The 25,323-nt window shown below is 38.8% G+C and overlaps 3 protein-coding genes across 8 annotated transcripts; 2 read left to right on the top strand and 1 right to left on the bottom strand.

The window, feature by feature from the left end:
* The first annotated feature begins 4,577 nt into the window (after positions 1-4,577).
* On the top strand, positions 4,578-5,647 carry LOC129371336 (peptide YY-like). Of its 3 annotated transcripts, none has more exons than XM_055047896.1 (4): positions 4,594-4,642; positions 4,802-4,984; positions 5,087-5,176; positions 5,556-5,647. In XM_055047896.1, the coding sequence occupies exons 2-4, from the start codon at positions 4,821-4,823 to the stop codon at positions 5,578-5,580; spliced, it is 279 nt and encodes a 92-aa protein (XP_054903871.1). In that variant the 5' UTR covers positions 4,594-4,642; positions 4,802-4,820; the 3' UTR covers positions 5,581-5,647. The 3 variants fall into 3 exon arrangements, with proteins under 3 accessions (XP_054903869.1, XP_054903871.1, XP_054903870.1); XM_055047895.1 differs by having other exon boundaries at positions 4,599-4,642; positions 4,798-4,984; XM_055047894.1 differs by having other exon boundaries at positions 4,578-4,984.
* A 2,741-nt stretch (positions 5,648-8,388) lies between these two features.
* Positions 8,389-18,581, top strand: pals2a (protein associated with LIN7 2, MAGUK p55 family member a). Its single transcript, XM_055048081.1, has 14 exons — positions 8,389-8,539; positions 10,642-10,728; positions 11,208-11,331; positions 11,947-12,065; positions 12,729-12,881; positions 13,454-13,603; positions 13,775-14,002; positions 15,364-15,495; positions 16,107-16,209; positions 16,306-16,377; positions 16,470-16,631; positions 17,040-17,242; positions 17,313-17,441; positions 17,534-18,581. The coding sequence occupies exons 3-14, from the start codon at positions 11,301-11,303 to the stop codon at positions 17,708-17,710; spliced, it is 1,659 nt and encodes a 552-aa protein (XP_054904056.1). The 5' UTR covers positions 8,389-8,539; positions 10,642-10,728; positions 11,208-11,300; the 3' UTR covers positions 17,711-18,581.
* Positions 18,582-19,255: 674 nt separating this feature from the next.
* Positions 19,256-25,323, bottom strand: gsdmeb (gasdermin Eb). Of its 4 annotated transcripts, none has more exons than XM_055048018.1 (10): positions 25,169-25,323; positions 24,542-24,757; positions 24,233-24,425; positions 23,817-23,991; positions 22,852-22,972; positions 22,666-22,764; positions 20,922-21,049; positions 20,680-20,851; positions 20,516-20,589; positions 19,256-20,404 (listed from the first exon to the last, which is right to left on the bottom strand). In XM_055048018.1, exons 2-10 carry the CDS (start codon positions 24,744-24,746, stop codon positions 20,186-20,188), a joined length of 1,386 nt encoding a protein of 461 aa, XP_054903993.1. In that variant the 5' UTR covers positions 24,747-24,757; positions 25,169-25,323; the 3' UTR covers positions 19,256-20,185. The 4 variants fall into 4 exon arrangements, with proteins under 4 accessions (XP_054903993.1, XP_054903992.1, XP_054903994.1 ...); XM_055048017.1 differs by lacking the exon at positions 25,169-25,323 and adding an exon at positions 25,025-25,147; XM_055048019.1 differs by lacking the exon at positions 25,169-25,323 and adding an exon at positions 25,025-25,147 and having other exon boundaries at positions 24,542-24,751.

Here is a 25,323-nt window from a genome sequence, read left to right as displayed (position 1 = left end):
CTTCTTGTTCAAACAGTTGGATTGGAGCATACAGGAAAAACAATGTTGTTTGCTAAACTTTTACATACCACATGGTTTAACACAGCACTTAAATTGACTGAAAGGCTGACCTCTGGCTGAACGTCACTGAACCATGTTACAGTTCTCAAAACCAAGTTTATGACGAAGTATAAAAGCAGAGCGGCACCACTGGTTCAAACCTTCTACTCAACAGCTTCAACGTACTAGGCAACCTCAATACACAATCAGTGTCTGACTCTAGGGTCCAACTCCTAACTGCTAATTATAACACAATTTATTTAAAATCAAACACACACTCTGTTGGGTACCAATGGTGATTCTGACATAAAATGTTGCTCTGGGTCACTTTTAAACAATGGACAATTACAAGTGATTGGTCATTTTACCCAGTGGGCTTCAAGCTTAGCTTCAGTCAAACTCCAGTCTCTTGTTATATCAAACAAAAGTATTTCTAATGTTAGTAAAGTTTGTACACGATTAAATAACAGAGGGTTCATTTTTGAACAATTTGTTATTTTATCATGCTCTAGCCACATTATGTGACAGATAAACACAAAATAGAGCAAAATTGTAATGTTGTAATGTTAGAAAACCTTACTGTTGTAAGGTTTTCTAAGTTTTCTATAATAAATTTGTGAAGTGTAGCATATTTCCTATGCCCCTGATATGCAACCAGCTAATAGCTGAGTTTTTTGGAGGGAGTGTCTCTACCAAGCAAAGACTCATCTGACTGATCTTGAGCTTTTTGTTGTTTATCAAGTAAAATTGAACAACAGATTATGTAAAACAATGAAGTTTTTTATTGTGATGTAACAAAAGGTGATAAAGTTCAAGTTGCACTATTAATTTTGTAAAGCACTGTATAATACATAGCATACTAATATATGTTATAGGGTGATATAACCCTTTAATATATGGGTTACATATATGTAGCCATGGCTACATTGGCTCGTTGTCAGGTGATATGCCTGTGCAAACCTCCTGCTTGAAAGCTGTCATGCTACTTAATTTTCAAAAATGAGGCCTGGTGATGTGTTTTACCACATTCTGAGTTGTGGTATCAGTCCAGGTCACTTTGTCCCCTTTATCTGCATGTTTACAGATTTAACTGGTTATCTAGCCACAGCTATACGTGTCGTTTCAACTTGTATACTCATAATCACTCTTGACTGTTTGAAGGTGCATAAATGTCTTTCTCCATTTTTCTTTTAACCTTTATGCTGTCTTCCAATACGGTCATACTGTCTTGTTCCTGTGTAACAAACTCTTGGGAATAAAGAAATATCAAACAAGCAACTATTTTAAATTGCACTGACTTTGTATTCGGAGGTCTATAAACATGCCCCTTACTAAAGGTTTATAAATGTTTTGTTTCTAGTTATGGTGTCTAATATTAGCTTGTCTCTGGTGAACTTTAAGAAACACTGGAATGTGAAAAAAAATTTCCACTCAGATTCTGCTGTGTGACATAACGATGTCATTACCCATACAGCCGTTTTACCTACTGTTGTGTGGTCATTAGGAGTCTACTTGTTGATGGGGTAGATTATGAGGAAAGGGGCGATTAGTTATAGCATTCTGCAAGCAGCAGAGGCAGACTATCTCTCCTGCATGAATTGTTTTTGTATAAAGGTGCAGCACGCTGCCCTAAATGGATAATTTCATGCAACATAAATGAACAAAGCCAACATAAAGCTTTCCATCCTGCACTTGTGTGTATGTGACAACTTAATGTTCTGCAGAGAAAACAGGCTGGATAATGGGCAGCTGTTTTATCACTCTCTCAGTATGCATCTATTGGGGAATTAATCATTCATCTCCCAGCGCTTCAGAACACTTTCAGGCCATTGTTGTCCACACTGTTGGGATTCCTGGGCCATTTTAACATCAAGCAAAAATATGCTTTGATCAAAACCATTCCATCATAGCTGTGGCCTTAGGGATTGTTGCCTTTCCAGACAGTGAACCTCCACCACAGTTTAGTCTGTTGCATCCTTTAATGTTTTTCCTGTGATGATTTTTGGAAATATGTTTTTTTTTTTCTAAAACCATGTAAACCTCAATCAATTTCCATGTTTCTCTTGAAGAAAAACATCTCTTTAGCACGATACTGCCATCACACCATGTTTCGTGGTGTGATAAAGGTGAATTCGGGGTGATATTTTAGTGTTAGTGATAGTTTTCCGCCGCACATTATGTTTTGCACACAGACCAAAAAGTTTCATATTAATCTGGTCAGACAAAAACACCTTCAATGGCTGTTTTTGTACTTCTCATTTAAAGTCGCCTTGCAATCATTGGGTTGCCAGCTCATCTCCTGCTCCGCTTGCCTTTATTACTGGAGTTGGTTGTTTTTGTCAGAATCCCCCGGGATGTGGCTACAGTAAACTAGCTTGCCATTGTCAATGTGTGAATGTGTGTCAATGTGTGTCAATGTGTGTGTACAGAAACGTCTGATTTTGGGGCTTGAACAATGCTATGTAAGTTTGATTTAATTTTATTGGATTTAAATGAAATTGCGGCACACAAGAATGTATTTTCCTCCTGGTGTCACCAAACTGAAATTGCCCTCAAAACAAATTGCCTTCGATCAGTTGTGTTAACTATGTGAGATTCAAAGTGTTTGTTTGTGATGCTTGTGTTTATGTAGTTTGGAGGCTCTTTGGAATACCTTAATAGCTTTAAAACATTTGACATGTCAAAAACATTTTACACAATTTTGTTACATTTGATGGTGATGGATGGATGGGAATTCACTTATGTCAAAGGGCTCCTTGATCTTCACCACACTGTTTGTTCACTAACTTTCTATGACAAACTGCTGAGGCTTTCATGGAACAGCTGCATTTAAGCTGAGATCAAGTATAACACATGTCAGATTTTTATTTGAAAACAAAGAACTCTACTTTTATGCACAAATACGCTCTTGTTGCTGTTCTATTGCGTAAAATACGAAAAGAAATTAATATAATTTGTCAAAATGCCAAAAATTGTATTCGTTGAAAGAACACAGACGATATCTCTTTTACCAAACAGCACACTTGGGACACTCTACATTGTCGCCACCTGGTCCATGTTTGTCTGCCAAACGCAGTGGGACAGAGTATGCAAATCAGATGTACAACATTAAGCAGATTCTTTGCACAGCATGTGTTTATTTTCCAAGGAAAATTATATATTGTCAAATTGAAAGACAGCTTTGTGCTATTTAGCTGTTATTCTATTGCTTTCACTGCCAGAATCGAGAGTGACAACTGAACAGGAATAAAAGAAGACACTGAACACCATGACACGTTGACAATATGATTGGTTTTGTCAACAGAAAATGAAGCTTTTGTTGCTTCTCACCATCAAAAGAGAACTTGGAAATGATATCAAATTGTTAACACATGGCAATGTGTGCTTTATATAACATCTCAATATTTATTGAAAAATATGAGGCCAAAAAAAAAATGTTTTCCCCTTTTTCTCTGCTCATGTAAAGACCTGCGCTAAAGTTCATGTCTATCATAGATAACAGCAGCACTCATCTCCTGTCAAGTTTCACTTGAGTGCTCCTCAAAGAAAATAGTTGCCATTAGACTTGTCTTACCATTTAGAGGGCTGAGAGCAACTTGTGCCCTCCATCACCTGAAATCAGAAGTTTGTGGGTTTGACTGATTTGCTGAGCAGTTTTCCTGTTGTTTGGTATGGTTTGAACCTGCGCAGTCTGGTATGGATCAGAATTGCCAACCTAAATCAACTATGTGTCACTTGGTAGTGCAGAAAAAGCAACTGTGCAACTGTTCCGTATCCTTGTTAACACAAGAGATGTGTTTCTGTCTATAGCTGGAATGCTCGAGGGTGATTATGAGGCATTACAAAAGAAGTACAAGCTGTTTTTATAGAGGAGCTTATCTGGATGTTTTCTCAATCAGCTGTAGCATCGTCTAACCAGGCACATGCAGCTTTTGAACATCAGCCATGGAAAAAGCTTCATATCATTAGCTTTATTCAAGAATATCAAGCAGGATGTGATCATCTAATCTAATTACTGTGAGAATTTCCTTTACAAGAAAATGTGCTGTTTTGACCCCATAATCAATGCACGATAAAGTAAAATGTTATTTCTTCTTTTGTTGTTAAAAAAAAAAAGAATCCATGATGGAGGGGTCTGTCTGACTTTAATAATTAAATTTCCTACCTGCTACACAGGTCTCAGTGATCTTGCAAAACATTAATTTGTGGTATTATAAAGCAGGAATAATTAATTACTCACACACAATGAACTTCTGATGTGGCTCATCTGAAATTATTTAAAAGCAACGGTGGGGCATATGTAGTCCATCGCGTCAAACAACTTTTTAATGAACCTAATGCCGACACCTTTTGTGTTTTCATAATGTAACTGTGCATCTCCATTTTATTCCACTGCTCGGCCATTACAGGTTTAATTAAGCTAATGAGGCAACAGATATTTCTCAGGAGTGGCTTTGAAGGAAAATGAAATTAGCCCCTCTGCCACCCCCTCTCCTCACGCTCTGCGCTCGCTATAAAAGACAGGGCAACGTTGGGAATCTGCTACAGGAGCTCGTGAACAAGCAAGAAAACCCACAACGACCCTTTGATCAAATTATCAAGAGTAAGGAAGTTTTCTGTTTCATCTCAGTTGAAACTTCATTTTTGACAAGAAATCTGGAATACCTTTTGATTTAGACTGTTTATTCTGTGTTGGTGTAAAATCGTTTTGCTTAGTAAGCATTTGCTGGGTTTCCCTCCCCCCCTCCAAATCTTAAGCTAGGACACACTCCAACGCTGTGATGTCGCCAACTCTTCTGGCTCTTTGCTTGCTGGCATGCTTCCTCTCTGGCAGAGATGCTTATCCAGTCAAGCCTGACAATCCCCGGGAAGGAGCTCCACCTGAGGAGCTTGCCAAGTATTACTCTGCACTGAGACATTATATCAATCTCATTACAAGACAGAGGTAAGTTTTTAAATTCCTTTTACATTTTCTTAAGTGCCTTAAATCACCTGAGTCAATCAAGAAGATGCTGATGTGATGATTATTTGACTTTTTCATGCACAGGTATGGAAAAAGAGACAACCCAGACACGTTATTTTCTGACCTGTTTGTGAAAGAGAGCGCAGAAACTCTTCCAGGATCCAACTATATACGGTAAGAATCTAGCTGGGCTAGGAAGTATTTAACCTGCTATTTGGTAGTAAGATATAAACCTTTCATCATTAGGTTTATATCATACTACATGCACTGTAATACTTCTTTGAGCTTCAGCAATTGAAATAAAAGTTAGGGATATACATTTTGAGGCATAAACACAGTCAAATTTGTTACTTCTTCATTTTTAGTTGTATTCAAAAACCACTGCCTCTATCAAAAAACCTGCAGAACGTGTATTTCTCCATTATGTGGTATAGTCAGAATCGGTCAAACTGTGAATCAGTAGGGCAAACCTAAAATGTATCATTCAGTAAAACTCTAACTGGTGCATGTGTAAGATCAGTGACTCTGATGAACTTTGTATGTATTCATGTAGATACGAAGGGCTCCCGGGGTGGTGATTCTGCCTGCTTTGTGACGTCCAGAAGATGGTACATTATGTCTCTTACCAATGTGGAAGAAACTCGTGTTGCATGAAATAAACTTCATTTTTCTGTCTGTCCGGCTGTGCTCTTATTTCTTTGATGATTTTTGATTGTGGGCGAAGGGGCACTAATTATCACACTAAAATTAAGAGAAGTTTTTTTTTTTCAACCATGCATAGAAAGATGGGATTGTTAGCCCTTATGTGAATGTAATTAGTGCACTAAATATTTCTTTTGTAGCAGAATATAGGCAGAATAGAAATTTTTCACTCCTTATCCGAAAACTTGGGGGAAAAAAGCAGGAAAACAGTTTGCAGGAAAAAACTATATAATAATATACCAAACTTATATGGAGCTTTTTAGGACAGTCAAAGACTCACATATGTAATCAAGTGGGTTTCCTTTGTGTCACATATTATTTATGTTTATCTGTGAATTAAGTAATGTATGCAGGTATCAGTTAGTCTGAAAGCGCACCAAAAATCTGTCAATAGTGATGTGTTAATACCTCCTTTAAATATTTTCTTTTCTTTTAATTCAATTTTTTTTTCTGTAGCATCTTACAATTCTGCAATAATGTCGACATCCCTCTAAATATCTTACACAGTAAGACAAACAGCTGCAACAGTTCCTCATCATGCAACAGGTTGGAGTCAAATGATTCATCTTTGCAGTCTCTGGAGTTACCACATTCAGACAGATTTCCAAATATTCCCATCTGAAGATAATCAGAAATTAAAATCATTTGCAGGTGCAGTCCTTTCAAACATTTTCACATTTTGTCACACTAGAAGGACAAGCTTCCATGTAGTTTGATTTGTTTTCCTATTTAATTGATTAGCAAAAAGGAAACCTGGTCTCTGAAGGAGTGTAGTGTTGCAGCATGTGTGACATATAATGTCTGCAATTAGGAGATTTAGGTAGATGACAATCCATGTAAATGCTAGTGATTCCCAAAATTGGAATCACGGTCTATTTGGGAAAATATTAATACGAAACAAAAACAATGCTAACAAATGTAATTTGTAAATTTAAATATAATTTATACTGCTAAGTTAGCTTATTGCAATGGACGCATGTGTAGTTCATTGAGTCCTTTACTACCTGTAGGACTGAAGCTGATAATTTCAGGAACTACTGATGAAGCAGAACCTCCTTAACAATGCCTCTGATTGAAATAAAACTTGATCTATGAAAGTAAATAATAAGACTATTATATGACTATTAAAGTTGGTTATCTACATGGATGAAATGGATGGCTCCCTCAATCGCAGCCTAGAATCTGCAGTCTCAAGACAAGCATCTGCCATACAGAGCACTCCACTCACCCTCCAAACTTGTGGCAGGGGTAATCAGCAAAATCCTGGTCGAACTGCGTGTTTGCCAACCTTATCAAACACACTACTTCTCAGTTCGAAGGTATAAGTGTGGTTGTTTATGGCATAACTGAAGCCTTGTTGCGATTACTTGCTGAAGACTGACTGTCAGAGGGAGCATAAGCTTTTTAGACAGAGAGCCCACATTTCAAGGCACCAACTTATAAAGTCTAATGACTTTTAGCTTATGTTTGGTATATACAGCATTTTAATGTAAACTGAAGGTAACAGTTTCTTGATTGTGCTATGAAATGGCACTATGTGCTTGGAAAATACATACTGTAATACCGCCCCTGGAAGTGCTGGTCATAGGGTAATAGGTCATAGGGTAATAGCAACTCCTTCTGGTAAATTAAAGCATTGCATTTTCAATGGGTATGTTATGCAGAGATTTAGTGCTATAAATATATATATTTTTAATTGACTTCAAATGAAATGTAAACTGAGACAATTATATACTATGGTCCATCAAACATCCCAGCACTGGGAGCCTGACTGAAAACAGATCAGCAGTTTAATACTTTAGTGACCTGGATGAGTCAAAAGCATGGTATGTAACACCACAACAAAAGGCATTTAAGGATCTCTGTAAAGAATAAGCGAAACAAAACCAACTGTACAGTATTTATCATTAGATTTTGGGAAAGTATATTGTAAGTATTAAGATGATCATTCATTTCTAATGATGTGCAGCTTGATCTTTAATGTAAGGCAGATCTGATGTCACTGTATGTAAAAAAAAAAAAGTTATAAAATGACCATTCTAGAAAACACTTGTTGCCATCTGTCAGTAGATGAGGTGAGGAACCATCTGCCTTATTGTTAGCTCACAGTTCAAAGACCAGCATTAGGGACAGATGAGTGAGCATCTGTTTGTGTACATAGCATGGTACATGGGTAATCATAAGCACACATCTGTGAAAAGCAATGGATGTAAAAACACAAGCCAGGTTTTGGAGTACCATATGCTGTCATTCATCTCTCATCTTCTTATGTATATTTATACATTTTTAAATGTATATTTGCGAAACCACACTGATCTCAAACCTCACAGGTGATCAAAATAATAGAAAATCTGATCAGCCTGCAGTCTATATCTGTCATCTACTGTGAGACGCCAACTTAACAGGGAACATGGTGGTGGCAACATCATGCTGTGGGGATGCGTTTATTCTACAAGGTCTGGGAACCTTGGCAAAACTTTTGCAAACGATGAACAGCTAAGTAACTTTATAGGTAACAACCAGGAGCATCTCCACACTAACTTTCAATTAAAGTGTTGTTGGAGAAAAACTGAGACAAAGCAGATTGAAAATAAGTGTCTGGGTAATTGTGTAAGTCTCCAGCGGCCGTGGCGGGTTTGAGTGGGTTAGATAACGCGAAAGCAGCTCTGCATGACTTTCACACCGTGTGTGGACGACAGACAGCTGGCAGAGAAGAAGGGGGCAGGCGCGCTGGAGATGAAATCACAAGTTACTGCTGCGTGAGAGATCGGGGATTCATCAATCTAGTGAATAAAGGAAAAACCATGGAGGCGTGACTGGATTACAGCACACTGGGTATGTTATAACCTAATGGAAACTGGGCAGCAAACGTTTCGATGTCGGACCTGCTGCTTCTTGTTGAATTAACTCTGAAGCTAACGTGGAGTAACGGTTAAGCGCCTAACTAGCTAGCTACACAGCGCTAGGAAGCGGCTAGTTTTGCCTCCCTGATAAATTTTTCTGCTTATAAACAAACAAGAATTTGAAAACACAGATGTTTTAACCAGCTTAGTTTTGTTTAGATATGACACAACAGTTTAATTAGTCACACTTGAAAGATATTTCACAGCTAGCTAGCGGCTGCTAATTGTTAGCATTGCTAACCCGCATGTGGACCGCGAAAGAGGGTCGACTCTTTTAAAATGCCGCTAAAGACCTGACAGCGCGTAGTTTTGCTCATTTAAAGTCAATCTAATAGAAAGTGATTGGAAATTATTATGAACATGTCAGTTTTCCTGTCAGTTAGGCAAGAGGAGACTACTAATAGGAGTAGCGAAAAACACGTGTAGCTTTGACAGCAGTTCAGTCCGTGGAGCCAGCACAGCTTTTCAACATGTTGACTGTTAAGTATCATCGTCTCAAATCCTGTGTGGTTACTTTTATGCAATCAGTGCAAATCACGTGGCGTGTTCTTTTTAAAATAATACTACTCTGTTCTCAAAACTTTAGCTGGATTCCAATATTTCTCAAATACTTTTGAACTCACTCGCATTAAGAAAAGGTCTTCCATGCATAAAACCACTGACAGTTGTTTTTTCAGTCATCTCATTACAAAATAAATTTAAAAAAAAAAGAAAAGATTCCTTATATTTCAGGCTGCAGTTGACTGATGTGGCTTTTTTCTATGGCCCATGCCGATATTTAATAAAAGAGCAGCCAAGGCTAATGGGCCACTTCTTTTTCTGAATTATGATGTTTTTCAAGACTTTGTTGATTTGCGTTATATGAAGCAAATCAGCAAGTTGAGTGAAGCATCTACTCTGATTTGTGATCACTGGTCTTTTTGGCTTTTCGTTGTCTGCCTCAAAACTAATAATGCGTGTAAGCTTCAGTCTTTAAATGCTTGAAGCAGCAGAAACTTGGTAAACATTTTTTCAGTCAAATAGAGATAAGATTATGTTTTTAATGCAGACTTATGCAAAATCTTGTTCCTAGATTAAAAAAAAACAAACATTCTAAGCTTCAACCTCTATCAAGGAATCAATGGCATATTTAATGTTGTTCCTTACTTTTCTATGTTGAAGAAAATGAACGAAATAAAATTGGTTAAAATACAGTTAGCAGGTCAGATGCCATTGGTATCGGTGCAACTCCAGTTGTACTCTGAGACCTTCTGCCCGTTGAAACTCGTGGCACATTGAGCTGTGGTTTTTCTCTCTGTCACTCCTCCTGCACACACAAACAGGAGGCCATTTGATTGACGGCACACTGTAATAGCACAGATTTCACACCTTTATGGTATGCACAGCAGCGCAGTGCTGCCGACAGTCCCATCGCTGTGTTTATCAGCCAACTACATTCGGTGGAGACTAATATTTAAAAATGTATATTTGAAAAAAAATTAACTTTTAGTTGTGAGAGGGGAATGACTTACCACCAGAGAGGCTAGTGTGATTTTTGCTTCTTTTATGCTTTGAATTCTTTTTCATTTATTTATTTTATTATGAAATTGAAATTTTAAACAAACAATCCCTAGTATCTGTTTATCCTTCACATGAAGCAATAGGATAACATGATCAGCTGTTTTGTTTGCGTAACAATTTTGACAAGTCAGGGCACGGTCAAAGAACAACGTACAGATGCTGTTTGAGGTAACAAGTTTTACCTCAAACGAACGGCATCTTTGTTCTTCATTGTGAAAAGTAACACAAGTAGTTGACTTTGGAAGGAGAACTCACCCGATCTTTTACCTTATGTAATAACTAGTACTATTTGCGTATTTAATTTGAACATTTACATTGACTTAAAAAAACTGCTCCCATATATGGAGCAGAGGTAGACAACTAAAGGTTATTTATCAGCGTAATCAGCTTCTTTAAATATTTAAAAGGCCTTTCAGGCACATTTTCAAACAATTGTTGATGCTCAGTGGATGGTTTTCCCTCTTTGTGTTAAAGGCAGAAGTACCAGATGCCTGTTTTTTTTAGAAGAACCTGAGGCTCGGAGGCAGCCTGCCGCTCTGATGATTTAAACACACTTCACAGGTAAGATCCTGAAATGCATGTAAGAATGGGAAGCTGCTTTTAGTTCACACCACGCATATTAGGACTCTGCATGTATTATGTATTAACGGTGCAGAATGTGACTAAATAGAGTTTAGGAGACCCACAGCTGCCATCACCTGACTTTTTACTGATATCACAGATCTGAGTTGGGAGAATGTTTATACAAAAAGCCTTTAATGTGAGTGAATTGTACATTGTTTAACCAAATACATGATATTCAGTCCTTATTCAGTTGCCATATTTATAATTTCCTCAGTTCATAGCAAATCTATGCTAGATAGATTGACATAAAACCCAAAGGGAGGCATATTTTCTGTGCTCTTCGGTTGTTCCCCTTCTTTAGTTTGGATCTGTGTTAGTACAACATGTCAGCTTGGTAGATGTCCTGTCATAATTTGTATAACATGGTTATCGTAATGTAAACTCTTCTGACTTGTTGGGTTTCTGTCACCCTTCAGCTCTGCAGTTGCTCTGTTTTTTTAAACGGGCATTTGGGCGGCTGCTGAGTGTGTTCAGAGAGTTTGACCATCCTGAGCTCAGGAATAATCAGCATGACCGTGGCCAATGCAAAGTCTGGCTCAGGTAAGCCACAAAGGACAGCAAACTAAAATAGCTGTTTCTGATTTCGAATCATTGACTATTTTTATGTCCTGTTGCTGCTTGTGAACAGGACTATTTTTTCTGTTCACAAGCAAGTAACATCAACTAAAAAGTTGATGTTACTTTAACAAAACAAATGTTTTGAAGTAATTGAAAGACTTTACTAAATCAAACACTATTTTATCTGCTTGTCTAAATGTGAAAGAAAACACCTGCGTATGCTTGTATGTCTGTGTAGGGAAACGCTGAAAGAAATATTTAGCTGTCTGTCGTGAGCTAAAAATAAATTTAAAAAAAGCAAAAATCTTTGATTATTTTGTGGCTTTATAGTTTTTTGGACCAATCTTGTTGAACTGTGAATCCGTGTTTGTTGCTGCTCCGGCAGTAACAGTTGATGCTTTTAAGCTTATTTCTGTCAACTTGTTCATACCTCGGGAGTTTTTACTCCAGTTACTTTCCAGTAGATGTGATTATCAGCTCAGATTTGTACTTTCACAAATGCAAATCATACCAATTCAAGCCAACATCCAGTTGTCTGCTGGTCATGATCTTTCATTTGGTCAAGCTCGTGTCTGAGACAACGTTGTTCTTCTCCAGCCATGCAGCAGGTCCTTGACAACCTTAAAGACATGCCATCAGGAACTGGAGCCAAAGATATTGACCTCATCTTCCTCAAAGGAATCATGGAGAGCCCCATCGTCCTTTCTCTTGCTAAGGTGAAGCACAAACTTCCCATTAGCACTACTTTGTATTCTTGCTTAGCAAAAGCAAATCCTAACATTATAGAGAGGAGGAATTTCCAAGATCCTGGTTTATATTGAGGGATTGGCAGGTATAGCTTTTTAAAGATTGGTGATTGATCAGAAAATTGAAATTGGTGCAGCCCTGGTTTTATATGCAGGTGATAGAAAAAAGTGTTAACAGAGTAAAAATGCCATGTTTTAACTGATCTGTACTTTAAAACTGACTAAAAGACAGAAGGTGCAATAACCTGGGTTCTCCCCTCTGCCTTGCACAAATTCATAAGAGTCTTGCCATATTGTTACAACATCTCTCTTCTCATCATGTGGGGCAACAGCTGAACTTCATCAACGTTAATCCCATTCACCATAACTCATGGCAGGTATAAGCTGAAGGAGACTGAATGTTGTAAAAAGATGAAAAGGTCCTGAAATAACATAGTTGGAGCAAAATTATGCAGCCAGGTTATTGCAGCGCATATTTGTCAACATGCACACGATACTTTTGAACTTCAGAGATGAAACAAGTCTTTAAAAGTATTATGGTCCCATTCTTAACTCCACTTTATGTATAAGTTTTGAGCCTGATTTTGAAATACAATGGAGTTCAGTCATTTTTCTGCTGCTTTGTGGATTCAGGCCCACGAGCGCCTTGAGGAAGTCAAGCTAGAAGCTGTGGGGGACGACAACGTTCAGCTGCTCACAGAGATCTTGGACTCCCTCAGCAACCTCGAAGAACAAGATCCTGCTGCAGCTGAGCTTGCCAGAATCCTCCAAGAGCCTCACTTTAAGGTGTTAAGACTGTAATCCTTCGTTCATTGAAAGCTTTTTTTTTAACTTGTGAAAAAATGAAATTTTGAGCCTTTTTTTCCCTCTTAGTCTGCAATATGACAATATGACTTGTCATGTTGAGTCTCTGGGCCAGCAGTAGAGGCTAAAATTAACTTTAGGCAGAATTATATAGATAGAGTGACAGCGCATGTCTTGAGCTTTTAGTCTTTATTGAAATAAAATCCTCAGAAAATGATTGTTGTTGAGTTTGTGTGAATACTAGAAAGCACGTTTGAGTTGGTTTTAATGGTGGAGGAAACAAGGTACAAGAGGGAAGGGCTTTTGTAATTAAACCTGTAAAATGGCTGCAATAAATTATGCTGGCTTTATTTTATTGCTGTAAGGATAGCAATAACGGTGAGTCATGTTCTTCAAGTCATCAGTCAGGGCTGACATAAACAAAGCAAAAATAGTTTGAGTCATTCTTTAGGAACAGTTTTGCTAAATTGATGTTGCAGTGATTTTTTATTTTTTTTTGTTGTTGCAAAAAAGCTTTATTGTTTTTTTCATTTTTCCTTTTCTTTCTGTTTCAGTCTTTAATTGAAGCTCATGACAAGGTGGCTGCAAAGTCCTACGAAATGCCTAACGCTGTGGATAACAGCAATTCCCTCTTTCCAAGTTTCCTAATGCCCACCGACGCTGTGAGGATGATTGGCATCCAGAAAAAGACCGGGGAGCCTTTGGTAAGCACCTGCATCTCTTTGGAGGAGGGCATGTAGCACTGCTTATGTTCTTTAAAATCCTCCACATTTTTCATCTAACGTGACTCAGTTCAGCGTTTTAATTTGACTTGGTCAAGTTGCTTCATAGCAAGAGGCTGTGTCACTCAGCGACCCACTCATTCTCTCTTTTAGGGAGTGACGTTTCGCGTGGTCAACGGGGAGATGGTGATCACACGGATCCTGCACGGCAGCTCCATCGATAGGCAGGGGATGCTGCACACGGGCGACATCATCCGGGAGGTTAACGGTCAGGAAGTGGGCAGTAACCCTGAGGAACTCCAGGAGCTGTTGAGAAACTGCAGCGGCAGCGTCACACTCAAGGTCCTACCGAGCTACAGAGACACACCGGCGCCCCCGCAGGTGAGGGGAAGACAGCTCAAATCCCACACAGTCCTAACGAATAATATATTCCTCGATGTACAAGTAATCCAGACACAGGAATTTTTACTCGGGATGCGATGGATTTGTCCTGAACCTGTCAAGGACTGGGTGGGAGCAGCCTGACTGGCTGTTTGCAGAATGCCAGGCGTTTGAAAACTGAGTCCACAAGGAACTATTAATAACACTCTGCACTCTAAGTAGGACACGTAACACTCTGTTCACTGGAACACCCCTCTGGTCCTCACTCTAACAGGCACACACAGCGGCTGGCACTGGCAGAGTGTGTAAGGTTATGTCACACACTGACATCTCTGCCAAATGGGACCAATTTATCCCTCTTTTCTACTATTTTTTAATGTCCTTGTTAGCTTTCAGTTATGCTAACAGAATAAATTATTCAATACTCATTCTGAGATATTTTAAACTCGCAACAGATTTCAGCTTTACTTTTGTCACTGCAGGCCCATGCCGCCGTTAAACATTTCAGTTTTCATAATTCAGCATTACGAAAGGGAGTGAAAAAATTACATTTATGGGAATGTTCTGAGGTAAATATCACAGCCAAGAGTCATCAGCGCTCAACACATGGTGGTGATAGGGTTGGATAATGAATCCAAAACAGTATATGTCATGATAAACATGTGATCAATATCAGCAGGTAATACATCTCGTAGAATATACAATATATAGAATAAACTGATCCAGATCCACATGGGATTCTGGCGGATGTAGGCAGAGGAAAGGCTTTTGCCTGCTTAACCTCTCAAGGCCAGCTGAGCAAAGTGAATGGCATCAACTAACTTGCTCTTTGGTTACCTAGTAACAACCTGCTGGGTAACAAGCAGTTTCAAGATCCCCTTACTTTGGTTGAGTAACTTTGCCTCGTGCCTCATAACTCCTGAAAAATAAGATAAAACAACAACGTGGAGTGGAATCTGTGGATGAAACAGGAATGGTCTCGGCATCAGTTTGGCAGTAAGTCAAATATTTAAATAAATGAAACCATGATTTCCACTCTACTGGAAAATCCTGAAGCAGAATGTCCAACCTAGGCCTAGTGAGATAAAGCACAAACACAGCTGGGTCGTGCTGATCCTACACATCACCCACTGGTCCACCTTTGAATGCCTTTAGAACAAAATGAAGGTTTCCAAATGAAGTAGTTCAGATTCAATCTGTTTTTGAAGCTGCAGCATGCCCATAAATGTGTGGTTAATGCTAAAAAATACCAAAATTCTTCCACACCAATGTAAAAGATTCATAGGCATTTTAAAGAGAATTTTATACATTTAAGTTGGGTTTTTTTTCAACTGAATTTCACCTTAATTCTTAACTTGTAGGTTTATTTGAAGCCATACTTCAGTTACAACCCAACTACAGACAACCTGATCCCTTGTAAAGAGGCAGGCCTGGCCTTTGCTAAAGGAGACATACTTCATGTTGTCAACAAGGAGGACCCCAACTGGTGGCAGGTGAGTCAACAACACCAAGAAATACTGAAATACTATGTACAGATTTGCACAGGGCTGGTTTATTTAGTCTTTATTTTCTGTGTTCTTCCTTGATGTTTGGAGTAGGGCTCCAAAATACTAAGAAATCATATAATTTCAGTAGTATCACTGATAGATATTGGAAATATATCTGTGGGCATGACTCCACCTTTTCCTCACTTAAGATGGAAGCATCTTAATGAGATGATATATTTCTGATATATTATGCGAGTTTGGAAATTGGATTTAAATAGTTTGATTAAGAACCTTTAGAGCAAAAGGTTCACTAAAGAGATCTAAAGAAATCAAGGCCTTTTTCTTTGCATAGTTGAATCTGGAAGAGCATTGGTTTTATAAAAATATTTCCACAACTTCACTGTGTACAGAAGTAACATCATAGATTTAATACAATCTCGATCCCCATTTTAAAGGATCAAAGGTCAATAGGGAGACCAGGTACTGGCATATATAAGAGAATGTAGTTGAGATTCAGTCAAAATGTTAGGTTGTTTTTTTTTTTTTTCCTTTTCCTGAGTGCCACATTTAAGAGATCAGCCTCATTTCTTTTCTCAACTGTTTTAATTCTGACAAAGGCACGCAAAGTTGTTGGTGGAGCGACTGGCCTGATTCCCAGTCAGTTCTTGGAGGAGAAGAGAAAAGCTTTTGTGAGGAGAGACTGGGACACTGCTGGTACAGGTCAGCACACGTCACGTCCCCAGTTCTCCAACAAACCAGACATCATTGTTGAGTCTCTCTGACAGCTGCGCTTTGGATTTGGTGTTTGTGTTTCAGGGATGCTCTGTGGGACTCTGACTGCAAAGAAAAAGAAGAAAAAAATGATGTACCTCACTTCTAAGAACGCAGGTGTGTATCAGCTAATGTGCTTCATGGTGTTTTTGTCTAAATGCATCTGAGATGATGCAGTTCTCATTCAGTGTGTGCATTGCCTTGAGCAGAGTTTGACCGTTATGAGCTGCAGATATATGAGGAAGTGGCCAGGATGCCCCCGTTTCGAAGGAAAACGTTGGTTCTGATCGGAGCCCAGGGGGTCGGACGGAGGAGCCTGAAGAACCGCCTTGTTGTTATGAATCCTCTGAGATATGGAGCCACCGTCCCCTGTGAGTGTGCCAGACAAACCTGGACAATTACATAAATTGTCTACAGAGTGTTGCCAGTATTCACTGAACGTCTCCACTGACACATTTAGTAACAAAAAATCTGAAAGTGTTTCAGTTGCCCTGAATCAATCATTTCTCGAGCCATTGATTGTTGTTCCAGATGCAGTTCATGTTGTCTGTCCCAACCAAATACACACTTGTGTCTTTTGCCCATTACTGTTTTCAAAATAGCTCACTTAGTTAAATTGGTATCATATAAAGGCTTGCCAAACTTTTCAGATTTTTATTTTCCTTTTCACCTCACTAATGTTCTTTTCTGTTTTGGTTTCTCACATTAAGTTCCCCCACAAAAAAAGACAGGGGAAGAATTCTTCAAGACACTATGTGTGACCATTTTTCTGGCTTTAGTTACGTCCCGCCATCCCAGAGAAGAGGAGAAAGACGGGCAGAACTACTGCTTCGTGACTCGGGAGGAGATGGAGCGTGACATCAAGGAGAGCCGGTACCTGGAGCACGGTGAGTACGACGGGAACCTCTACGGCACCAAAATCGACTCCATCCACGAGGTGGTGCAGGCCGGCCGCACATGCATCCTGGACGTGAACCCTCAGGTAATATCTTACCTGTACCTCTGCTGTTTCGCCCTGAAGCTTTGGTTGTGACATCACAGTTTTTGCACAGGCCCTGAAGGTGTTGAAGACTGCAGAGTTTATGCCATTCGTGGTGTTTATCGCTGCTCCTGAGCGGGACACGCTAAGAGACATGCACAAAGCCGTGGTCGATGCTGGCCTCACCACCAAAATCCTCACGGTAATCCTGAGAAATTCCTGTTCGTGTACTTTGAGGTGATGGCAGGTAGCTGATGCCATCAGAGTAAATTTGGACTCCTGCTTCTATTGCAGGAGAACGACTTAAAGAAAACTGTAGATGAGAGTGCCAGGATCCGCCGGGCGTACAGCCACTACTTTGACCTGACTATAGTCAATGACAATCTGGACAAGGCGTTTGATAAGCTGCAAGATGCCGTGGAGCGATTATTTGTCGAGCCGCAGTGGGTTCCAGTCAGCTGGGTGTATTGAAGCTCCTCCTAGTGGACCTGCTGTCTGAGCTGCCGGGCCTGGGATTAAACACAATTTTTCAACACTGTGCCGCACACATGAAGAATGGGACATCAACCACGTTGGTACGAACTGCATCCGTCACCTTAATCTAAATCGCCAGTTTTCTTTTTCAACACACTATGCAACTGTCCAAAAGAAACAGGAAGTGTACTTATTTAGTGGCAAATGTTTTTTTAGAGAGTATTTCTATTTAAATGGATGAGGCTTTTTTGTCAAATTGCTTTTAATCATCTGTCACTTTGTCGAATTTCACATTTTGTTAAGGTAAGTTTTATTTATTCTCCTAAAATGAGGGCTCTGTCAAAGAAAAGGATGTGATACCTCAGTGTTAAGTTTACAGTGTATGCTTCAAGTCATTGTCACTACAAACTTAGTCATTCATCATGTTTCTTATATCTTCTTACTGCTAAAATGTATTCCCCTACATTATTTTAGTTCAGTGTTCTCTCTGAAAACTGTTCCTCTGATCACTGAAGTTGCACAGAAAGCAAAGCAATACTGTAGTATTTATCCAGTGTTCACTGGAGCACAAAAGCCATTCTGATAATAATGCTAACTGTTAGACAGGTAGAGTATTTAAAGTTTTTGGACTGTTAAACCAGTGGATTTGGTGCTGTGTTTGTGTTTAAAAAGAAAAAAAAAAAAAACTTACCCAGGGCCGTTGAAGAGGGTACTTCATCTCAGTAAACTATCCCTTTAGATGTGATAATACTAAGACTTAACAGTTTTAATTAATGTTCATATTTGCTTACTAAAGGTATATTGTACAAGATTTCAGATAAAATGTATTTTCAGATGTTTAATAAAAATAACAGGTGTTTTCTAATGATCTGCTTCGTGTCTTTTTCAGTAAAAATCCCCTCCTGTCCATTCAGTGAGCAAACATTCAGTTTTAGAAATTTCTCCATAAATGTCCCATAATATTTAGACTTTTGCAATGATGAAGCTTTTTTATAAATGCCATCACACTGTTGAAACCTTCAATATTTTAATAAAAATTACAAATAACTATTAAACATATCCTTGACACTCTGGAGCTCTTAAACATAACTTGGACCAATTATTCTGAAACATGTCTCTAGATCTAGTTATTTCCTGGACCACTTCCATGTTTTATATGAACTCTGGAACTTCATCTGTGGTTTAGGTCTATTAAACACTCTTGTCCAAATTGATAAATCTTCAGATTTCAATCAAAATGACTTTACCACAAAATGAAGTAACCACATTATTTGAACTTCTTAACATTACGGCACCAAACAACATTTGGACTAATTGTAACTTTGTGGCTTTTTGGTTTCACAGCCTAAACTTTAGTTTTATCACTGGCTTACCTGTATTCCTTGATCTTAATGATGCTGTTCACAAAACTTCTCTAACAAATCTCTGAGGCCTTCATAGGCCAGCTGGATTTTTACTGAGCATAAATTTCTCAAGGTAAATAATTTCACTGGATGTTATTTAGTGGTGTCAGAAAGAACAAAGCCAAGCACAAATACCTGCTGCACTTAAGAGTTTTATTTGTGGAAACAAAATAATAAAAACATACATCATTTTCTTTCCATTTAACAAAATTTTTTTAATGTTTCGATCCATCTAATAAAATCCCACTGAAATCCAAAGAAGCTTGTGATTGTACCATTTCACAAAACGCCTGTATTCAAGTGTCAGGGTAACAAACATCATTCACACTTTAGATTTTTTTGTAAACCACCTATCCCATCATCTTTGATAATTATTTGCTAATTTGTTGGTCTGTCACAGAAAATCCTAAATGAACAAAACTTTTTACTCAAAATCAGAAAACTGGGTATCTTTGCAAGATGCTGTTCAATAAGGAAGCACCATCATTTCATTATGCACAACTTCTCATTTTTAAAAATTGGCAAGTGAGGCCCATGAATACAAGCAGCTGTGGTAGAAGACGGCCTTGGATGCTTTAAGCAAAACAATCAAGTTTTTTTGTATAGCACATTTCAGCAGAAAGGCAGTTCAAAGTGTTTCACATAATAAAAACACAAAATTACAAAGTTATAAAGAAAACACCATTCAGTCAACAATCAAAGCCTAAATCAATTTGTAAAGGACTTCTTTAGTTTTATATAAAAAATTGAAAAGGGCAAAAACAATCTCAAGCCACAAGAGGCTTATTGTCGAACACAGTTCTACAACTATGTTGTACTAGCACATAAAATATGAATTTTGCTAAAACACATTTCTAATTATCAGATGGTGCCTGTTTAAGTTTGATCACATTCAATTCAATGAAGTCTAAATCCCATACAATGTAAAATCTGCCAATAAAAAATATTCAGACCAATGTTCATCCTCACATTTATGTTTCAAGCACTTATTTATAAATGTCCTGACTAAATCCCCAAAGAAAACATAATGTATTGGATTTCCTTTTAATCAATATACAGTTCATATGGTTCAACAGCCGCAGGCTAAAGAGGCGAGACTTTTAATAGCGATGCAGAGAATCAGGGGATGATTTCCTGGTTCACGCTTGATTTCAACCCGTAAAATATCGCTGTCTCTCCGTAGAGACACATTACAGGAGGCAAAAATATGTTCAGTCCTTTCATAGTCGTCATCTGGCAGTGCTGTGCTGCTCAGAGTCGTCTCCCGGGTTCCTGACACACACTGCACCTAGAACAAATGTAAGGAAAGCCATGTGTTTTAAAAGAATAAATAATAATTCAGCTTCCGCCTTTAAAATGATCTGTTGAATTAACTTGGAGGGGGACGGTCCTCACTAACCAGTAGCTCCAAAGTCTGTAGGGTTGCAGGATTACTGCAACCACTTAAAACAGGAAGACAATCATCTGGTAACTCTGAAAGATAAAATTCATAAACAATGTAAAAAAAACCAACAAAAACAACAGTTCAGTTTTATTCCTTTCTAGACTGGGGACTTTTCTTACCCTCTAACGCACTGACAACCAGATGCAATGCGATGAGGACTGGGCTCTGAGTCGAGTCCTCTGCACCAGATTTCTCCAACACCTCAAAAATTGCTTGGATGCTCTGCTGCTGAGATTCCTTTAGTCCGTCATCATCCAGGCTGGGTTTCTTACCCAGATACATCTGGTCCAGCTGTCACAGAGAGAAGCACCGACAGTTATTCGCTCTGTTGATGTTATAATAAAAAACCAGGCATGTTTACCATGTTCTGAAGTGCGCCAATGGCTGCCGGTTCCTTCATCAGTCCTGTGATGTGCTGGAACAGAGACGACCTGGCAGAGGCTGGGAGGGTGGAAAGCTGCTGGAAATGATCCTTCAGTTTCTCCAGTTCTGGGATAAAAAACATCAAATTACATCGCCGTTATTTCAAGAGACATAAAAAAGCCAGATTGGAGTTTACAAATGCACACACGGTCAAAGACTTTCATTTTGGAGACACGTCCAAAATGAAAGTCAATGAAACTGATGAAATTAAAGTGGAACTATTTGAGGCGTAATGAGCATTGGAAAAAGGGGGATGCTTGGAAGCCTGGGAACACCATCTCAACCCTGAAGTATGATGGTGACAATGACCCTAAAACTACTGCCAAACAAAATCAATGTTTTGGTGCAGCTATCACAAAGCTCTGATCTCAGACTGATAGAAAATGTAGGGATAGATCTGAAAAGGCGCATGCAAGTGAGGCAGCCTGCAAACCTGACCCAGTTCTAGCAGTTCTGTTAGGAGAAATGAGCCGACAAACTACGGTGAGAATCTTGTGGACGAAAACCCACATCTGAACCAAATCATACAGGTCAAAGGCAACGCTACCAAATACAAGGGAAACTTATGTGAACTTCTGATTTAGAAGACTTTAATAAATACATATGACATATTCTTTCTGTCATTGTAGTGGCATTTAGGGAACAGAAGTAATTTAGGTAATTACAGCTAACCTAAAACGAGATAAATATGATCTGATTTCAGTTCAGGCAATGAGGAAAAAAATAACGAGATGTATCTTTGTATTCAGGGAGTGTAAACTTTTGGTTTCAATTGTAAATTTTATCTGTCACCAGGGCTGAGCAAAAGTCTTAAGTCGGCTCCCAACTTCTATATACTTTAGACCATGGCTGGTTTTTATTGGAGCTTTCACCAGTCTTTGTGCCTGACTATTGAAGCAGAAGGTGTCTAAATAAATTACCTGGTCAAGTAATGCAGTAAAGAAGCGGTATAAAATCTTAAAAAGCTTTGAAAAAAAAAAGGCTACTAGTGACAAAGTGTGAAGTGGTAGATTTAAAATGTGACCACTTCACACTTCGAATGACTGAAATTAAAGTTATGTTGATTGGCAAAGCAATGAAAAAGTCAGGTCTGCAGATGAGAATGAGGGCATAGAGTAAGCAAACAAAATTTTTATTTAAAGAAAAGTATTACAAAGTGCTTTTAAAAAAACAAAACCAAAGCAAAGGCCAGAGCAAAGTGTTGTCAGCTCTGAAATAAGGCCACCGAATCCACAAATCTCAAGTTCAGACGGAGACAATTCCAGCGTCTGAAGGTCACTGTTGCAAAAGCGCCGTCTCCTTTAGCTTTTCATCCTCGTCTACTGAACAGTCAGCAACCCCTGATCAGAAAAGAGTGGTTACTGAGCAATGAAAACATTAAAGCCAGAGGTGATACTGTTCAGGACTAATTTACATTCTCCTTTAAATCTAAACATCAAAAAATAGAAATGTCTCAAGACATTTGGGTATGCAACTATTCTGCACTTCACAGATTATCACACGGGCCAGAAAAGATCCACTAACGTAAGTCAGAGCTTATAACTATCATATTACCATATTCCTAAAGCTTCAGAGTGTATTTGTGATGCAACATTTATCATCAATGATGCCATTTTCAGTTTAAAAGATAAGACAGAAAAAAGAAAAAGAGAAAAAAAAAAACAAACAGACAGTAATTTTACCCTGCTGAATCGCATTCTTCGTTGGTTCTGAGAAACACAGCAGCCTCTTCTCATCAGGGCCGTCTACTTCAAAACCTCCACCTGACATCACACACAGCTCTGTGGAAAAAAAGTTCATAGACAGTTCATCATTTTTGCCTTGTTAAATAAGCAAAAGTTGTTAAATAGAGTTTAGAGTATCCTCACCAAAGTGCCCATCGTTTTTGATCTCCAGCTCTATGATGCCGTAGGCCATCGTGGTTTGCGGAGGAATCTCCAATGTAACATTGGAGTCTTTGCTCAACTTTCCATTTTCCGTCAGTAAAATCTGGGTGGAAAGTTAGTAGAGCTTCAGGAAAGCTCAGACATAATATACCACATTAAAATGGGTCTTTTTAAAGCAAAACCCGAGGTTTAGCTTTTTACTGAACTGCAAATGATTGCATAACTTTTATAGATTGTGCCATTGAAAAGAAAATATATATAAAATCTGTTTTTCTTTATCGTTCCAACCTTAAAATATTATTTCTACTGCCAATATATCACAATTCCAGCTGTCAGCGTTCTGACAATTTTTGAGACTGAAGTTTCTGGCATTTTAAGTCCATTTATGACCAATTTTTAGAAGAGTGGACAAATGGGAGACATCAGTGTGATAAGTGAGGATCTTCTGTACAAATCTGGGGAAAGCACGCCCTGATTTTACATAATTTTAGAAATTATGGTATTTATAATGTAGGCAATGAGATGGTGAATAATTAAAAATATGTTTATCTTATTCAAGTTTCATTTTTTTAATCGTTTTCTAGACTTGGGCATTAATTAAATCCAATTTTAGACTTGTGTTAACAATGACTCAGATGTGCGTGCATGCAGTTGCCACATGTTATGTCTTTTTAAATAGAACGATATTTCAGCTCCCTCTGCTCAACAGTGAATAATATACCAAGCTGCATGCAGAACTGAAACTAGTTTCAGGAACAGTAAGACACCTACTAGTAGCCCATTTCTCAAATCCGCCATATTTACATTGGGCAACATGAAAAAGAGAACTCAATTCTCACAATCATCACGCGAGCAAAAATGGAACGATTCTTTTACAACAAACTTAACATAGAGATACTGTAAACATGAATGTGTTTGGTGTCTGTGGTCGTTCTTATTCACTGTACTTTTGACGCTTTGGGGATGCAGGGACATAGAGTCCCTCCGAGCAGTCCTTGCTGCTGCACGTCCTCTACGACGGAACATGGCTGCGTGGTCATGATGCGCTCCTTCACAATGCCAAACACATTTTTCTGTTTCTCTTTCGTCTGCTGGATCAGAGAGTGTGACATGTCCAGAACTCTTAAAACAAAAACAAAACAAAAAACACAAATGTACGATATTCTGAGAAAGTCTGGTTCTATGAAAGCACTAAAAGGCCTGTCATTTTATTTGATTTGTTTATTTATTGTACATAGAAAAATATGATCATCTCTAATCAATCCCTCTTAAACGTTATGCATGAGGGGGAAAGAAAATCCTTTTGTTTATGTTTCTTCAGTGGGACATTTAAATCAGAGTGGAGACAGTCAAGAGAGCTAACCTGCCTTTGGATTCTCGCATCAGTTTCGGGACGTCCACCTCCTCTTTCTTCAGACTGCCGAAGGACAACTTGAGTTTGGAGGAGTCTTCGCTCTGTATTTTCAGGTTGGCTTTGACAAAACTGGCATCCACGGCTCCCAGCATGTCTTTACCATATGTGCCGCTGTACTTGATGAAGTCTATATCGAGCACACCTGCAAATATAAATAAGCCATTCAAGGTTTGCTGTCTCTTTACTGAAGTAAAATGCTTAAAAAAAACAACATGGGTGGTTTGGATTTGTTTTTGTTTAGTTTTTTTTTTTACTTACCTGGTGTTATGGGCGAATCGCCTGTCAGCAGGTCATTCAGGGTGAAGTCAGTAGGAAGATATTTGGGTTTCTGCCAGAACCAGGGGCGATTCTTCTTCACCACCACCGTCAGAAGCTCCATGTTGTCATTCGGGCTGGACACTGGGATCAGCAAGCCCCCGGCATCCACCTCCTTCACAAAGTTTTTGGTTGCTATGGCAAACATGTCTGCTGCGGCTGACGGACAAAGAGAAATCAGGTTGGCCGGAAACAAGACACGGGCACGTTTACCTCCACCTGGCACCTGCAGAACCCTGCAGAACCCTGGTCTCTGATCCGCTGAACTTCAATAACGCAAAACTCGGGTTAAACTCTATAGTTCAACGTCTAAAGTAGCTCGAACCACCTAGCATCTACAAACAGATTTTTGTTTCTATCGAAGCCGTCCGTTTATCGACGAAACATCAAAATCACACAATATATACTCATGAAACATGTTCTCACCGCTTCTCTGGAGTTTTTGCTTTCGTGCGAAGCTAGTTATAAAAAGTTACGTGACCAAGGAGGCTCTAACTGCTGTGAACCTGATCAGTTTGTTTTGGACAAAGGACAGGAAGAAGCCCCGCCCTCGATACAGGAAGCGCTCACCTTACTTTCTTTTCCTTCAGTCCGTCACAAATCACTTCCACAGGGAACATCTCGCTTCTTGACGAGCCTTCTCCAGTTGGCTTCTAAATGTGCTTGTTGAAGCAACAAATAAAACTGAGTACTGACCGGAAGGTTTGCTGTAAATGAGGAGAGGA

The sequence above is a fragment of the Poeciliopsis prolifica genome, unplaced genomic scaffold, assembly GCF_027474105.1.
Source record: "Poeciliopsis prolifica strain line A6 unplaced genomic scaffold, Auburn_PproV2 SCAFFOLD026, whole genome shotgun sequence".
In the NCBI taxonomy this organism is placed as follows: Eukaryota; Metazoa; Chordata; class Actinopteri; order Cyprinodontiformes; family Poeciliidae; genus Poeciliopsis; species Poeciliopsis prolifica.
The sequence above is the reverse complement of the archived record's forward strand: the minus strand, read 5'-3'. Positions and strand labels throughout refer to the sequence as shown.